Source organism: Pelodiscus sinensis, chromosome Z (genome assembly GCF_052426305.1).
Source record: "Pelodiscus sinensis isolate ZL-2025 chromosome Z, ASM5242630v1, whole genome shotgun sequence".
Classification (NCBI taxonomy): Eukaryota; Metazoa; Chordata; order Testudines; family Trionychidae; genus Pelodiscus; species Pelodiscus sinensis.
In genome coordinates, this window is record NC_143085.1 from 17295966 (window position 1) to 17311851 (window position 15886).

The window sequence follows — 15886 nt, forward strand, 5'->3', positions numbered from 1 at the left end:
TGGTACAAGGTACCCATTAACAAGAGCTGTATTAAATTTGCCATTTTCACTTCTGCAAATTTTTATTATTGTTTTCACTGAGGAAGTTCATAAAAAAATTCTGCTGGGTTAAATATGACATGTCCATTATCTATATTATTATTCTAGCATAAGCTGCACAAGACAGGGACCTGAAGAAAGCACGCAAATTTCTCTTTAAACATGTTTTGAATGAAAATCTACAGATACAATCAAACCTCTGTATCTTCTGCTATCAGAAGAATATGAGTCTTCTCTTCTAAAATGTTACATCTAAATGCCAAATGCTTTGAATACCTGGAGATTCAGCTGTACTAGGTCTGCCTCTCTCTTTGCTAGTGCTGTTTCTAAGATGTTGTTGTGCTCCCGCAAAGCGGCATTCGACTGACCAAGACCAGTGAGCTTCCCTCGTTCGTGTTCCAGTTCAAGGGCCAATTTCTTGTTCATTTCCTCTAACCGTTTTATCTTCCTCCTGAAACCTCTAGATTCCTGAAGCTGCAACCCCCGAAAAATAAAAATTACAGTATTAGTGCAATAAGTTGGAAGGTAAATTAACATGACTGGTTTGTGAATATAGTGTTAGAAAATTTTCCACAATGGATGCTTCTAAAATTTAGTTCAATCAGATTCTTGCTCAAATTTTCTTTAAAGAAATAGAGTGCTTAAGTACTGTCTCTATAGAAGAAGAAAAGGGATGAGCTGCTGAAAGTAGAGGTCAATCCTGCATATTGCTAGTGCAACCTTACAAGTTTCAGCCGTGAACTAACAGAAATCCTAGATGCTCAGCATCTCTTGACCAGGTTTATTTGGTCTCTTTCATGCAAGAACATCTTTTCATACACCTCTACACTTTTTTTCCCGATATTATAAAGGGCCCAATAAGTCCACAAGGAGTTGGCAGCTTGCAGCATAATTAGCAAGCCTGGCTTACACCAGTGGTTTTCAAACTTTTTCTCTCATGACATAGTTGAAGAAAATCGTTGATGTCTGCAACCCAACATAATTTGACTAGAGTGTGGGCACTGGGATGGGGTGAAGATGAGCACTTTGGGGAGTAGCAGGCTCTGGAGGATATCAGGGCTAGGACAGCAGGGGCTTACCTTGAACCGCTTCTGGTCAGCGGTGCTGCAGGGGTGCTAAGGCAGGCTTCCTGCTGCTAGCACCATAGACCATACTGCATCCCAGAATCAGCCAACAACAGGCTCCCAGTCCATGGGAGCGCAGAGCTAGTGCTCAGGGCAGGGGCAGTTTGTAAGATCCTGTGCACTCTCCTTCCCCTCACCAAGGAGCCAGGCCTGTTGCCGGATGCTTCTGGGTCACAGCGCAGTCTACAGTACCAGGACAGGCAGATAACTGCTTTAGCACCCCCCACAGGTTACCTGATCATGCCTGCTGCAATGAGACCCAGTACCTGACATTCCCCACCTGGTACATGGTTGCAATCCACAGTCTGAAAACCTCTGGCTTACATAGTCCTCCTTTTGGAAGATTATAGCATACTTTAAATGTTTTTAGAGAAATGCAGTTCCAAATCTTCTTTTGCCTTTGGGCTGCACACTGAAACTTCCTGTCTGCCAGAAAAGCTCAGTCAATTACCTCATCTTCAAGTTCTATCACTTTTTCCCTGTATTCCTCAAGCTCCTGGCTGGTGAGAGAAATTACTTCTTGCAGCTCCTTCTCCAACATCATCTTACTGTGACTAACAGCCTGCAGCTCCGTCTCCAGAGCTTGAATCCTTTCCTAAAGGCAGAAAGATCAGAAGCCTCATTAGTAAATCATGTTTTGAAGAAATAATGTTGTTTTTAATAAATCTATTCCTCCAACAGGTATAAGTTTAAAGGGCCTATTATTGCTTAATGAACAATATTTTCATAGAATAATAGAATACCAGAACTGGAAGGGACCTTGAGAGGTCATTGAGTCTAGTCCCCTGCCCTCCTGGCAAGACTAAGCACTGTCTAGATCAGGGATTCTCAACCTTTTTTCAGTCCCCATATCCCATTGGCTTTTAGTAAATCTTCCCATACCCCCTATTCAATATGAAAGGAAATAAATTCTAGACTCTAAAATCCACAACTTTTTTCACTAACACTACTACTTCTGGAATATTTCAATTAGGATAATCGAGTTATTTACCAAATATTCCCCATGCCCCCTTGACAAACTTCTCATACCCCCTGGAGGTATGCGTTCTCTGGGTTGGGAACCCCTGGTCTAGATCATCCCCAATAGAGGTCTATCTAACCTGCTCATACATATCACCAGTGATGCAGATTCCACAACCTCCCTAGCCAATTTATTCCAGTATTCAACCACCCTGACAATTAGGAAGTTTTTGCTAATGTCTTAAACTTCCCTTACTGCTATTTAAGCATACTGCTTCTTGTCCTATCATCAGACGCCAAAGAGAACAATTTTTCTACCTCCTCTTGACACCCTTTCAGATACTTGAAAACTGCTTTCATGTCCCCTTCAGTCTTCTTTTCTAAACTAAACAAGCCCAAGTCTTTCAGTCTTCCCTCAAAGCTCATGTTTTCTAGACCTTTACTAATTTTTGTTGCTCTTTTCTGGACCTTCTCCAATTTTTCTATATCTTTCTTGAAATGTGGTGCCCAGAACTCAACATAATACTTCAATTGAGGCATAAATAGCACAGAGTAGAGCAGAAGAATGACTTCTTGTGTCTTGCTTACTACATTCCTGATAATGCATCCCAGAATCATATTTGCTTTTTGTGCAATAGTGTCACACTGTTGACTCACATTTAGATTGTGGCTATTATGACCCCTAGATCTCTTTCTGCAATACTCCTTCTTAAGACAGTCATTTCTCATTCTGTATGTGTGAAACTGATTGTTCCGTCCTAAGTGGAGTACTTTGCATTTGTCCTTATAAAATTTAAACTAGAGAAGTAAATGGGATTGTCTACAAAATTTTGAATTATGACCCTATTCTCCAAACTAGTTGCAACTCCCCCCAGCTGCAAACTTAATCGTACTCTCTATACCAGTGGTCCCCAACCTTTTGGGGCTGCCAGGCACCCAGGGGCGGGGCTGCTCACACACCAGGTGCCCAGTGGTGGGGCTGCGCACGCGCCCGGGGGCAGGGCCACCCATACACTGCATGCCTGGAGCTGGTGCCACCCATGCGCCGCACTCCCTGGTTTGGCGCCGCGACTGTGCTGCATGCCCAGGGCCGGAACAGCCCATGTCCCATGCGCCCGGGGGCAGGGCCGCCACTGCCCATGCGCCGCGTGCCCAGTGGCAGGGCCACCCATGTGCTGTGCGCCTGAGGCTGGCACCGCTCCTATGCCACGCACCCGGGTCGGTGCCGCCCATACGCTACAAGCCCAGGGCCAGCACAGCCCTCATGCCACTCACCTGGGGGCGGGGCCTCCCATGTGTTACGTGCCCAGGGCCAGCACCACCCATACGCTGCACGCTCAGGGCCAGGGCTGGCACAGACCTTGCGCTGTGCACCCGGGAGTGGGGCTGCCTAACCGCCACACGCCCAGGGCAGGCACTAACCACGTGCTGCGCGCCTGGGGCCGGCACCGCCCATCTGCTGCACGCCTGGGGACGGGGACGGCCCCGATCACTTGGCAGGTGCACAGAAATGGCCCGGCGGGCACCATGGCACCCGTGGGCACTGTGTTGAGGACCACTGCTCTATACCATCTAAATTGTTGAAGATATTGAATAGAACTGGTCCCATAACAGACCCTTGCAGAACCTCACTTGTTATGCCCTTCCAGCATGATTATGTTCTTAGAGTTAACTACTCTAAGAACAGTTATCCAGTCAGTTATGCACCCAACTTATAATAGCCTTAAATAAGTTGTATTTCCCCAGTTTATTGATAAGAAGGTCATGCAAGACTGTGCCAAATGCCTTACTAAAGTCTAGGTATACCACATCCATCTCTTCTCCCTTATCCACAAGGCTTGATATCCTATCAAAGAAAGCTATCAGATTTGTCTGATATGATTTTGTTCTTTACAAATCCATGCTGATTGTTACCTATCACCTTATCTTTTAGATGAATTCCTTAATTATTTGCTCCATTAACTTGTATGCCAGGAAAGATAACTACAGACCAATAAGTTTTCCGGGATTGTTCTTATTTCCCTTTTTATAGATGGGCAATATATATGCCCTTTTCCAGTCTTCTGGAATTTCTCCCGACTTTCATGAATTTTCAAAGACGATAGCTGAAGTCTCAGATACCTTCTCTGTCAGCTCCTTGAGTATTCTAGGATGCATTTCATCAGGCCCGGATGACTAGAAAACAAGTAATTTTTAACTTGTTCTTTTTTATTTTAAGGTCTAAACCTATTCCATTTCCACTAGCATTCACTATGTTAGGCATCCCGTCACCAACAAACTTCTTGGTGAAAACTGAAACAAAAATCAGTAAGCATCTCTGCCATTTTCAAGTTTTCTGTTATTGTTTCTCCCTCTTCACTGAGCAATTCTGAGTCAGAAAAAGAAACTTACTAAATTTAATAGATTTTTTAAAAAATATTTTGTTATAATGGAAATTACTCTTAATTTATTCCCTTTTTATATTGCATGATAGATTAAAATATACATATACAGTCATATCTCTGCCCTGGAAAGGTTGCATTCTTTCACTGAGACAATATATACACAACAGAACAGAATTAATTCTTCACACGGCATAAAAAGAGCTTTAGTATTTTAAAGTTATTGGGAATAGTTGGAATTTAAGGAGAGATTTCAAGGACAGTGCAAGCAAAGGAAAAACTATTAGTTAAGTAAAAAAAAGGCTTCATTATATTTTAGTACAAGAAAAAAAATATTGAAAACCTATGCTTAAATAAGAGGAATGTAAACAGGAATTCAGGGCTAAGGCAAACAGTCCTTCTGAAGTGTGGCTATACTTGAGGGTTGGCTGTTTGTTTTACTCATATATTTGGAAACTGCCAACACATTTTTATAAAGGAAATTCTCTCTCAGTTTAAGACACTGGCACATGGGTCTATAAACTGAAAATTGGCAGTATCTTCACAATATTCAAGTAATACCTTATTTAAAGAAAATCACTTCTGCAGTAACTCAAGGCACACAGAGTAAATCCCCCTATAACTAATATGTAGCATAAGGAATCTTTACTACTAACTTAAATGCATGTTAAAGGGCAAACTTCTAGTTTATTTTTGTATGAAAGACACCATAGCTATTACCTTTAAGCCCTGAAAGGAGTTTTTACAGCTAGCTACCAAAGTGAACCTTGTGGTATAAATTAATATCAGATTCACAGAAAAAAAAGTGTTTCAATAGAAGTAAACCCCTGTAAAATACAATCCAGCCCAAAGATGATCATCTCATTATCAACATTTTTCTCTGCATGACAAATGAACCTGTAGGAAACACCATGTGTAAGTATTTAGCAATAATGCAAGATAACCCTATCTGTCTACTAACAAAGTTACAGGACATCATCTTACATGGGAAGCCTGGTTATGCCCTCCATCAGCAATTTCTGATTTTAGTTTGCTCAGCTCCACTTCAGAAGATTCCTTTGCAGTGAGGGCTTCCTGCAGCCGGCGGCTAAGAATGCCAACTGCATTCTCATAAGCTTTGTGTTTTGCCTTCATCTCTTTCTGTGCACTGGTCAAATCTGACCCTAGACGCTTCATTTTCTGTTTCTGTTCAGTGATGGCCCTAGAATGAGAAAGAACAGAACTCCCTAAAAAACTTCATTGATCAATTAAATGTTTAGATTAATACAATTCTATTGAAAAATCATAGCAGACATCCAAAACATGACATTGATTCCCAAAGAAGCTATTTATTCCCAAAGTTACACAAAATCAAACAGACCGATATAAGAACTAAAACATTTGCTCAGCACATATACCTGGCTTTCTAATATTAAGAGAAAATACCAAGTAGTTTATACCACAAAATTAGTATATTAATTGGAGAAAGATATTTTCTGATGTCTGGTGATGTCACAGTTCTTGTGCATTAGTTACAATAGAGTGAATGGCTTGGGCAGCACGGCTGTAGACACACGTATGGAAAACTAGTCCTGAGTTTCACTTCTCGCATAAATCCTCTCCTTGTTTGTCAAATTCACTTTTGTGTAGGATCCTATAGTAATGCTCCTCTTCTCCTTCCCAATAGCCATCTACGTAGGTTTTCTTCCATTCCATTCTTATATCTACAGCCATAGTAACAATATTTGTGGTGCTTAATTTAGCGATTATGAAAGGTGGTGGTAAAGAAAAAGTGGGAATGGTTTCAATATATGCCATGGCAAAAAGCTTCTTTGAGTGAGCACTAGTTAGTTACAGGATAAATTTCAAGTGCCTTTGGCCTCATGCCATACACCAAAAAGCTGGGTAAAAACACCCATAAGGGCCTTGATTCAAGAGGAGATTTTTAGTATAGCCTGGTAACCAAATACATTGAGGATAGTCTAATAGGATATTTATCTGTTACAAAAAAACCCCTGATTTCCAAAGCCAAAATTGCTTTTTGTTAAATAGAAGTACACTAATACATTTATCCTTAGTTCCAATATTATCATGGAACTCTATACTAATGATTAAAACATTATAAATTACATTTTGAGAAAGTTGCTTATGGTATAAAACTGTCATTACTGAGTTCTGAAAACTAATGCAGATAAAGAAAATATAATAATATTGTTTCCCCTATATAAATGGAATAGTAGTATTTTAGAATATCAGATCCTTAGTGCATGTCACCATATATCATGAGAAATCTCTTCCCGTGAACACAACTGTAAAAAAGTTATTAAAGTATACCCCAACTCAAAAAAGCTGGCAAGTACTGGTTGATATCCCAGGATCACGAACTAAGATTAATTTTGGTAACTGTGAACAGAATTACAAAGGAAAGTATATGTTACCCAACATATGCTGCATAACTAAGATCATTATGAGCAGAATGTTGGCAATCACCCTAAAAATTAATGGTACAACTAATTCTATTGTACTTTAACTACAAATGGAGTATCAAAGTTAGGATATTAAAATATATGGTACATCACATATTAAGGCAACAAGTCAAATTGCAAAATGAGAAAAGACTAATTAAAAAACAAAGCCCAAGCTTCAGCACCTTTCTCTTCAAAGCACGATAAAGTTATTTTCAATATTTTGATCATTAATTTCAGGGTGAATTAATAGGTTCAGTAGCTGTTTTAAAAGCATGAGCGTGTTAGAGAAATGGTCACAGGAGAGGTCTGTTCACCAGAAATTCAAGAGTTCCTGCCCCACCAACTCCTCTACCCAGAGTACACAGAGGCACAGAAAGAAAATAGAGTTATAGAATGGAAATACAGCCATTTCACAAGGGTGGTGGGAAAAAAACAAACTATTTTTTGTACAGCACTCTGAAATCAAAAGCATAACAGGACTAGCAAGTGCTAAAGTTATTCTGGCTATGCTAAAATCTAACTTACTTTTTGGCTTCCTCTTGCATTTGTTCAACCTGTAGTTTTAATATCTCATTTGCTTCAGCAAGAGATGTAATTTGTTCCTTATCAATTTCCAAAGACTTGAGAAAGAGGCGAGGAAGGGGAGAAAAAGGAGAAAATATGGTAAGCACAAAAAAAATCCTCACCCGCCACACACGCACACATGGTAAAAACAGGACTACTTTTTTATGTATTTGGCAACCATTATGAGACAAGGTTTAATTTAATGACTCAGTAACAAGGTATTGTGGTAGCTTTTAAAAATTCTCCTTTTCTATATACAAAGATTGAGAATGAGGGGGGCCAGATGTTTCCTTTCATTTACCAAAAAGCTTCCTCACCCAATCTCCTTTTAATCCATTTTATGTGACAACTACTGATTGGACAGTATTCCCCTTAGCATTTGCTAATACATGCCCTTAACATGAAGAATTATTGTTGAGCAAAATAAGACACCTGCATTTCCTGACAACTCTGGGAGCTAAGACTGTTGCCTCCACAGTCTAATTCTCCACTCAATTATAGCATAAGATTAGTGTAACTCCACTAACTTCAATGTTAATATTAGTGATGTAATAGTATAACCCTTTAAATGATTAACCAATAAGTCCAGGTTCATTGGAAATTGTTAAATGGTTACATGCAGGCTCCCAAGCCTGTTTCTAGGAAGCCAGCTGCCACCCATGCTGCTGGGTTTATACCAGAGTCCTCAGCATAGGGCAGCAGCCAGCTCCCTTGGAATGGGGCTGGGAGCCAGTACATGCAGGGAGCCAGTTTAAAAAAAGCTGTTTCCCAGCATGCACCAGCTCCTGGGGAGCCACTTGCCACCCCGTGCTGTGGGCTCCACAGTATAAAGCTTATACTGCAGAACCCACAGCAGAGACAGCCTCCAGAAGTAGGGCCAGACAGCTCTGCTCCTGGGGAGCTGGCTATGCTGCAGGCTCTGCACTATAAGCTTTATACCGCAGAGTCCACATCATGTAACTCTCTGCTGAGATTTTCAAGTTAGTTACCTAATTAACTACTTTTTAATTTCTCTAATTAACATAGTACAGGTTGGACATCACTGGTCTGGCACCCTCAGGACCTAAATGGTCCCAGATGAGGGAATTTTCTGGCCCAGGGAAGGCCCCTGCCTACAGCCCGCTCAGCCTGACACTCTTCCCCCACCACCAGCTCCTTTAGCCCCACTGTCAGCTGGGCAATACGGCTGCCCTGGCCCCACTGACATAGCTGCCGCTCCAGCCTCACTACTGGCACAGCAACACACAGCCCTGGCCCCACTGCTGGCTGGCATATGACCCCAATTGGGCTGCCAACCAGCCAAGGGTCCAGATGGGCTTCTCCTGCTACCCTGCCTCAGCCTGGCCTTACTGCCAACCAGGCTGCTGTGGGCCTGTCCCCACTGCAGGGCCGGAACACTCAGGCTGCCGCGGCATAACCCTGCTGCTGGGCCAGCACACATTGGCTACTCCACCTCGCTACCATGGCCTTGCCCCTGTCACCAGTCTGCTGAGCACCTAGCCCTGCTACTATCAGCATCTCTTTTCACAGTGCTCTCAGTTGATGGCCCTCCTGTCCCAGGGCGCTCCCGTTTAGCAACATCCGCAGTCCTGCCAGTCCACGGATGTTGCTGGATATGAGAATCCTGATTTAGGGAGGTGCAACCTATATCAGTATATAATACTACATCATCATCATCATCCAGGTTAACCATTAAAAGTAAGTTAAATACAACTAACTTCAATATGTATTTGATCACCTTAGTTTAAAAGATTACCTGCAACACCTCAATAAATAAGATTGTCTGCTACTCAAGTGTATGTTATCCTGGAAATAACGTCACTAGATTTCCTCCTCACCTGGAGCTGTGTCTCCATATCATCCCGTTCTCTTTGCACTGCCTGGAGATGGCTTTCTAACTCCATCATCTGCTGATGAACCTGGGTTACTTCCTTCTGTAGTTTTGAACATTCAACATCAATAGATTGCTTTTCACCTTGAAGTTTCAGTAGCTCTCTTTTTAACTCTTTCACTTCCAAGTCCAGCCTCTTCTTTGTAGATTTCAATTCACTAATCAGCTGGTCCTTAGAACTTGCATCTCTTCGATAAGCTTCCACCATTACCTAGTGCACATGTCAGAATTAGAGAGATCTACCAGAACAAGATTTCTGAAGCAATTGTGGGTCTAACAGTCAATGGTGCCAATATAGAGAACTTCTGAAGTCCTGGTTCATCTTCAGTTTAAAATTAGAATTATATTCTATATAATCCAAACAAGATTTAAAGGAAACTATTTCAAATTAAAATGCCCAGGCCAACAGTATTTCATACAGTTGCATTACACTAAAAACACTTGGAAGGATTACCCAACTGTCTATACAAAAATGACTATTGTTGTAAAAGTTGTCATCTAGTACAAATATATTGTAGGCCAAATTTGCCAGACTAATGGGAACATGATGTGGCCTATGTGTATGCTCTTACGTCAATTTCAGTTAAAAAAATATCAAAGTATAATCTGCAGAAATATACCTCGCATAGCAACTGTGTCATAACATTCCTTCTATTTGGTATAATGGCCTGAAAGTTACATAGCACCATTTTCATGAGGAAGTAAGATGTCATGTCCCTATTAATACATAACTTCCCTGCAACACAATCTTTTTTCATTTTTAATACAATTTTGAAATGGCTATGTATACCAACCTTCTGTTGTAGGAACTGTTCCTTTACTTTTTGGGTCTGTTTCTTCAGGCTGGCACTTTCTTGTTGCAGATTTTCCACCTATTGGAGAAAAATGCATACACATTGTTTTACTTATATTATAAATTCTCTGGAGCAGAAAGTGTATGTGTGTAACAAGAGACACATAGTGCTTTGTCTAATAAGTGCCCTGATCTTGACTGTGCCATCAGACACTATCCTTATAAAACAGTTTATTATTTGATATCTAAATAGAAACAGAATCAGAATAATCATCTTCCCAATGCCAACATCAAGGATACAACATACCAGCATGCACATTTTAGGTTTTACTCGACACAGTCTGATGTATCCAGGTGACAGATTCAAGTTTACATGCTCAAGTTAAAAACCAAAATAAGTAACAGGTGCTTCATAATTTACAGAGCTAAAAAATGTTTTCATACTGCACGCCAACAGAGGTACTTTGGACTTGTGACCAATGCCTCCCCACCTTAAATGGGAAATTTTTGCTGGGTCCCAGTGCAAGTCTCTGATAGAAGTGTAGATGTTCCGCCTTGCTCTCAAGTTTGAGGTATTCTACACAAACTGCGGGTCCAAACTTGATCATGAAAATAGAGTTTTGTTTAATTAAAGCTCCACTGGGGATAAGAGCATACACATCTGACTATGAGTAGACCACATACGTGCTCTGGTAAACTGATACAGGACAAAAAACCTGGAAACTACTGTCAGCATGCAGTAACGGACAAAATTGAGAGCTGGTATGTTCTAAGTTAGAATTAGTAGCAGTTTCCTTCCAAAAGAAGTGTCCACAGAGAATCTAACCTTACTGTACACAAGAAAATTTTCTTGGCACACAGTGCCTCATGAAACAGTGGACTAAAAATTCTGTTTCCAAAAAGCATGCTTTATACAAGAAGTTATAAATTATCAATTTTCAAAATTAATATTACGCATGAACATGTGCCTCTTGGCAAAGAAAAACCATGTCTATTAAGTCTTCAGGATGCAAGAATGACTCAGCTATAAATTGCAAACTTCATGAATAGAGCACGGACATAAAATGATAAAATATTCCACTGATATAAACAGAATAATAAATGAGCAATATTCACTATTGGGGAACAGTCATAAAACAGCTAGATTTATTCCCATTATCTAAATCTTAGTGTCATGTATGTATGAACTTTAACACTATTGGTTTGCATTACTCCAGTCACATATTTGACTATCAAAAGCCTGTGTCACCACTTAGATCTTATTTGCAATAGAATAATTTCAGAAATGTGTTACCTGGCTTGACTTTATAGCTATTTCTTGTCTCAACTGCTCCAAAATTTCAGAAGTTGACTCAGTATTTTCACCTAAGCATTTTGTTCCTTCATCAAGTTCTTCTTTGCTCGCTTTTGCTGCCTGCAGAGCTACCTCTAAAACAATTTTCTCATTCTGCAAATATTGGATTGTGTCATCCTTGGAAATAACATCACCTTGGAATTCCTCTATCCTAGCCACCAGCTCATCATATTGAGTCTGTAGGTCATTTAAGGTCTGCTCTTTGGTGTGCAATGTTTCTTGGGTTAAGGTGAGCTGCTTCATGAGTTCTAGATGCTCCTGCTGTAATGATTCAAGTTGCAGATCTCGCTGATGCAATGTCAATTTCACCTGAAGGAAAAAATAGTTTTTGAAAAGATTTAATTAATCTCAGGTGAAATTCAAACTACAAAAAAAAACCCCAAACAAACAAAAAAAAACCACCTACTTTTATTGAAGAATGTACTTCAAAAAACCCAAACAAACGCCACCTAATATTTTCTATTATTCCTTCAAAGGTAACTAAGGAAAGTGATCTTATATTTCACTGATTCTCTCTATTCAGTATCAGAGGGGTAGCCATCCTGCAGCAAAAAAACTTCAGGACCAGACTTCAAAGAGAAACTGCTGAGCTACAGTTCAAGTTTGACACAATCAACTCTGGATTAAACAAAGACTGTGAATGGCTTGCTATCTACAAAAGCAGCTTCTCCTGTCTTGGAATTCACACCTCGAGATCAGCTACTAGAAGTGGGCCTCATCCTCCTTGATTGGATCCACTTCGTCATCTCCAGCCTGATCCTGGCCTGCATATTTATACCTGCCTCTGGAAATTTCCACTACATGCATCTGACGAAGTGGGTCTTTGCCCACAAAAGCTTATGCTCCTACACTTCAGTTAGTCTATAAGGTGCCACAGGACTCCTCGCCGCTTTCTCTATTCAGTGTTGATTATTTAAGGGCCATTCTATGACATAGCTAGAACACTGAAGAGTAGACACTGATTAAGCTGACATTCCTAGAAAACTTTGGCCTTTTTAATTTCTATTTTAAATGTAAATGGCTAATGCAAATATAAACATATTAGCTTTTGCTTTAATTACTATTTCCATCCTTCCTGGCCATAACATTGAGCTCTATATTATGCACCGGACCACCATTCCATTACCCTGTACCCCTATCTTCCAACATCATAAAATACAACCCTTTACAAAAAACACTAGTTTAAAGTGATGTGGCATTTAGGAAAATGACTACCTAAAAGGATAATTTGACGAGGGAGGGATGCACACACACACACACACACACATATATATATATATATATATATATATATATATATACACACACACACACACACACACACACACACACACACGCGCAGATTCGTCTGCAGAGTTCACTAGGAACTACTATAGTTTAGTTCTTTTGACACTGCAGAGAGGAAGCTCAATTCTACTTCAGTTCACACCTCAAAAGAATTGCTAACTATACTCTGAATTGCCAGATCTTCAGTACAGGCAGTCCCCGGGTTACGTACAAGATAGGGACTGTAGGTTTGTTCTTAAGTTGAATCTGTATGTAAGTCGGAACTGGCGTCCAGATTCAGCCGCTGCTGAAACTGACCGCCAGTTCTGACTTACATACAGATTCAACTTAAGAACCCCAAGCTTCCCCAAGTCAGCTGCTGCTGAAACTGATGAGCGCTGATTCCAGGAAGCCTGGGGCAGAGCAACTCTGCCTCGGGCTTCCTGTAGTCAGCGCTGGTCAGTTTCAGCAGCGGCTGAATCAGGACCTGGGGCAGAGCAGCTGGGGTGCTGCCGGGTTGGTCCAGTAGTGCCCAGAGTGAGTGCTGCAGGACCAATCCGCAGTGCCCCAGCTGCTCTGCTCCAGGGTCCAAAACAAAAGCCTGGTCTGCTGGGGGGGGGGGGGCACACGATCCGCGCCCCGCCCCCCCAGCAGACCAGGGACACGGAGAGCAGAGCAGCAGCGGCAGCGGGGTGCCGCGCCTCTGAGGCTGCGGCTTCAGTCCCGGTGCCTGTGGTCTGCTGGGGACGGTCCCCAGCAGACCACAGGCACCGGGTCTCAAGCGGCAGCAGCGGCGGTTCCCCGCGCTTCTGAGGCTTTGCTCTGGCAAAGCCTCAGAAGCGCGGGAACCCACCCGGTGCCCCTGGTCTGCTGGAGACGGTCTCCAGCAGACCAGGGGCACCGGAGCAGCTTACGAACGGGGCTCTCTCGCCCTGGAGCTCGCAGGTAGCAATCCGCTACCTCGACCTCCGGGGCGAGAAAGCCCCGTTCGTCAGTGCGGATCCGACATAAGTCGGATCCGCGTAAGTCGGGGACTGCCTGTATTTTTAAGGATGGAGAAGGTAAAAAGCAGGTTTTTTAAAGGAAATTTTCAGCGGTTACACATTTACACACAAGAGGGAGGTGGCTCCATGGGAGCTATCTCTGCAAGCACCAGCTGCTGCCTGCTACCCCTCATCCCCCGCTGCCTCCGATACAGAGGCAATGTGGGGTCAGGATGGTCTTGCGTGTAACTGTGAAGATTAACCAATAAGCCCAGGCTCATTGGTTAACTGTTTAAACAAATACACTGTCACATTCCTAGTTAATGATATATAAGCCAGAAAAACAAAAGTTTAACTTTCTAATCCCAGATAAAGTTTGAAGGGCTGGTGGTTAGAAGTGGACTCTTTTCAAATGTAACTGAGCAAGGATGAGCAGGAACTCAACGAGATGCTTATTTTTCCATGCCATTTCTAGAGTAATCTTTCAGTCACTTTGAACATTGTTTGCTAAAAATCTATGTACTACAGTCTTTCAATTTAAGTGTTCTAGGGAAGACTTTGGAAAACTATTCAGTAATCAAGTATACCTGCTCCAATTCTTGTTCCAAAGTTGCTGCAGAATCAGCCATTTTATGCAATTGTTCTCTTTCATCCTCAAACTCCTCCAGCCTTCTCTGCAAATCCTCTTCCACCATAGTTTTAGCTTGCTGGATCTGTACAAATGCAGCTTCTTGATCTAGTATGTCAGCCTGCACAGAAAAAGTAGGACATATTTAAAGAGGAAATAGGAATATGGTAAAATATAGATGAAATTGTGTTTAAAAATTAGAAAAGGTGTTGAACAAAATAAGCAAACATTCTTCAGTTCTATTATGCACCTGGAATCCTCATTATTTGAGTATTACTGGGCTTCTTAGAACCTGCCCCTTAGAAAAACTAGAATGTATTTTATACATTTGTAAGGGACAGAATTCCAGCTACATCCTTTTAATTCTTGACTAGTTTTCATGTATAAGATACTAAAGAAAGGAAGGACAAACATTTCTGAAGTCACAGCATACACCACACCACTTAGGTGACCTGAGTTTGAATCCAATTCATATTCAATGGAGCCTAGCTTCCTAAGTCAGCTCTGAAATTACATGCTGGCTAAAAAGCCCTCAGCCAGACTTCTGTCATATCAGCTCCAATGAAGAAAAGTTAGAGCCATCTGAGTAAGCCCAAGCAGCAAATGGGGAGCAGCTGCTGGCCTCAGCCAGAGGACTACATAAGGCAGCAAGAAGTGGGGAAGTGGAGGAAAGAGAGGGGCCAAAGGCCATTCTCCCTTTCTAGAAACAGAGGCTAGTAGCCCTGGACTCTCCGAGTGTGAAGCCTATCTGTGGAGCAGAGTGTGAAGATGGTGGGAAGTGACACTGTCAATAAAGAGCATGGGTGACTGCACTAAAGCAGAAGTCTTTGGCTGGTTTGTGGCACAGAAGTGGCAGAAAGGCAAGAGGCGTGTGTGTGCCCTATTACACATGCAGGTTTGTCCTGGAGTCCGAGGACGTGATTGGCAGCCCAGAGATTGAGAAGATCCTACAATGACTCATCAAGTAGCAGAAAGCAGATGCAGAATCTTCTGCAAAGATTTCAGCAGGCCAATATAGGCCTTACTAACCTGGCAGGCAGACCACCACCACAGCCTGCAAGATTTTAAGGGCAGACGAACATGCAGAAGCAAATCCTACAGGAAGTGCTGGCACCCAACTGCCATGCTTTGGGCTCAGTAAAGTAGGCCTAACAGATAATCCAGATGCCATCCTCGAGACATTTGAGCAGATAAGTCATGGGCCCTGAATGGGAGAGGGCAATCTTAGCTTCTCCCACCACAGAAGGATTCACTCAGTATATATGGCCTTTCATACAGGCCACCTACAATCTTACCTCAATATTTTGCAGCTGTGCTGCAATACGTTCCTTTTCTTTGATGGATCTATGCTGGGTCTCTGTTAACTGATGAGACAACGAAACATTCTCAAGTTTGAGATGCTCCACCATACCTGCTTGGGTCAAATGCCCAGCCTACAGGAAGAAGAAAGTCACAG

At 41.9% G+C, this 15886-nt stretch overlaps 1 protein-coding gene across 4 annotated transcripts in view; it reads right to left on the minus strand.

The window, feature by feature from the left end:
• The window catches only part of GOLGA3 (golgin A3), a 49658-nt gene that overhangs the window by 13046 nt on the left and 20726 nt on the right, over positions 1–15886 (minus strand). For all 4 annotated transcript variants that reach the window (XM_075898357.2, XM_075898358.2, XM_075898356.2 and 1 more), the window contains 9 exons: positions 15726–15863; positions 14390–14551; positions 11494–11862; positions 10201–10278; positions 9354–9617; positions 7477–7571; positions 5489–5705; positions 1615–1758; positions 316–513 (listed from right to left, as the gene is read on the minus strand). In XM_075898357.2, the coding sequence (XP_075754472.2) occupies positions 316–513; positions 1615–1758; positions 5489–5705; positions 7477–7571; positions 9354–9617; positions 10201–10278; positions 11494–11862; positions 14390–14551; positions 15726–15863 (1665 nt within the window). The remainder of the gene's footprint in view (positions 1–315; positions 514–1614; positions 1759–5488; positions 5706–7476; positions 7572–9353; positions 9618–10200; positions 10279–11493; positions 11863–14389; positions 14552–15725; positions 15864–15886) is intronic.